The sequence below is a fragment of the Sesamum indicum genome, linkage group LG1 (assembly GCF_000512975.1).
Source record: "Sesamum indicum cultivar Zhongzhi No. 13 linkage group LG1, S_indicum_v1.0, whole genome shotgun sequence".
Taxonomy (NCBI): domain Eukaryota; kingdom Viridiplantae; phylum Streptophyta; class Magnoliopsida; order Lamiales; family Pedaliaceae; genus Sesamum; species Sesamum indicum.
The window spans coordinates 1,816,768-1,818,507 of record NC_026145.1 but is presented as its reverse complement, the minus strand read 5'-3'; the positions used below and the strand labels follow the sequence as shown (position 1 = coordinate 1,818,507).

At 34.3% G+C, this 1,740-nt stretch overlaps 1 protein-coding gene across 1 annotated transcript in view; it reads left to right on the top strand.

Annotated features, from left to right (window-relative positions):
• The window catches only part of LOC105174773 (protein EARLY FLOWERING 3-like), a 4,163-nt gene continuing 3,110 nt past the window's right edge, over positions 688-1,740 (top strand). The window contains exon 1 of the mRNA XM_011097000.2: positions 688-1,491. Within this exon, the coding sequence (XP_011095302.1) occupies positions 1,285-1,491 (207 nt within the window). The 5' untranslated portion in view covers positions 688-1,284. The remainder of the gene's footprint in view (positions 1,492-1,740) is intronic.

Genomic DNA, 1,740 nt, shown 5'->3' with positions numbered 1-1,740 from the left:
TATGTACAATTAATTAATAAATATTATTACAATACATCAATAACTACTATTATAATTAATCAATACTCACACATCGATCAAAGTTATAAATTTTGAATTTCACTAACAAAATTGAACCTTATCAACTGCTACAATGATTAAATTGGATAATATTCAAATGGATATAGACAAAAATATCGTAACAAATTTTAGATCGATATATAGATATGGTGAAATTAATTCTTTTATTTGAAATAGCCACAACGAATTATATAGTGCAAATTGATCTTTAATTAACATAAATAATATCTGTAACTTTCACATATGAACATTTTAAAATTGATTATATATATAGAAAAATAGCATTACATTGACATGCCAATCAAGAGCGAGAGCTTTATATCCGGTGCAATGAATGAAGGCTTTGTTCCACAACCACCAACCTTAATTTATTACATAAAATTTACTAACCAGACAACCAAAGTTGTGTCAAATTGTCAGTATTTAATTATAATTACAATTAATGTTAAATTTAATAATTATATTTTAAAGTGGTTGCTCTTTTCCGTATGAAAATCCGTAGAGAAAAAGATAAATATAAATATTAGGGTTGATAATATAAAGAAATATTGGCGACGTGTCGAAATTAAATTAATCTTTCCTCTTGTAATATTTTTTACAGAAAACCATCTCTTTAGGAGGTTCTAGGTTCTGTTCTATCCAAATATTGGGTCCACGCACTCTTGCACTTTTGCCCTTTCCCTATTTTTTACAAACAAAATATTTTCTTCCGAAGAATCCCTAATTTCTGCTTCAATTTCTCGAGAACCCATTTTGATTTCGGGGCTGTTGATTGATTTGAGTGCATTGATCTGGTGCTGAGAGGGGTGTTCTGCTTCCTCAGGCTTTCTCGTTGTGGGCGGTGTAAGAATTCTTCTTTCTCTCGCGTAATTTCTCCTGGATTCTTGAGCAAGAATCAATTTTGGTGGTGGAATTTTGCTGTATAGGCAAGTGGGCTTGCTTTGTTTGTGATATATTGTAATAACGAGGGTGGGTGAGTTTTGGGAGTAGTTTTTCTTTATATGGGGGTAGATTCAATTATCAGTTCTTGAAATTTGACAAGTCGGATTTTCATGATAAACAACGGTTTGTCTTGGGAAAAAGGGGTCTGATCTTGATATCTGGGAGATGGGTGTATTTCGAGGTGATTTGTGTGAATTGTTGGAGATTTTCAGCAAGTGGAGAGTAAGTTTTGTTTAGTTTAGAAGGAAGGAAGAAAGAGAAGAAGGTAGTTAAGGGGTGAGGATGAAGAGGGGGAAAGATGAGGAGAAGATTATGGGGCCTATGTTTCCAAGGCTTCATGTGAATGATACTGAGAAAGGAGGGCCGAGAGCACCTCCAAGAAACAAAATGGCCCTTTATGAGCAGCTAAGCATTCCTTCTCAGAGATTCAGTCATCAAATGCTTCCCCTTAACCCGAATAATGCCAGTTTGGTGCCTCCTTCTGATCAGGTGATTTTGTCAAGTTTTGACCTGTTCGGCCATGATCTTTTTATTTGTGGGTTCAGTTTGAAGTTTTAAGATTATGAATGTTGCTAATGTTTGATCAGGCCTAATTATTGTCTCATTATCGTTTTTTGGTTTCTTGGCTCGTGAGTTTTTTTATTTCAATTCTAGGAAGATGAATCAAACTTTGTTCGAGAAAGTTTGTTTTTTCCTTGTTTGGGGTTTTTTTTTTCTTTTGGGGGGGGGGGGGGGGGG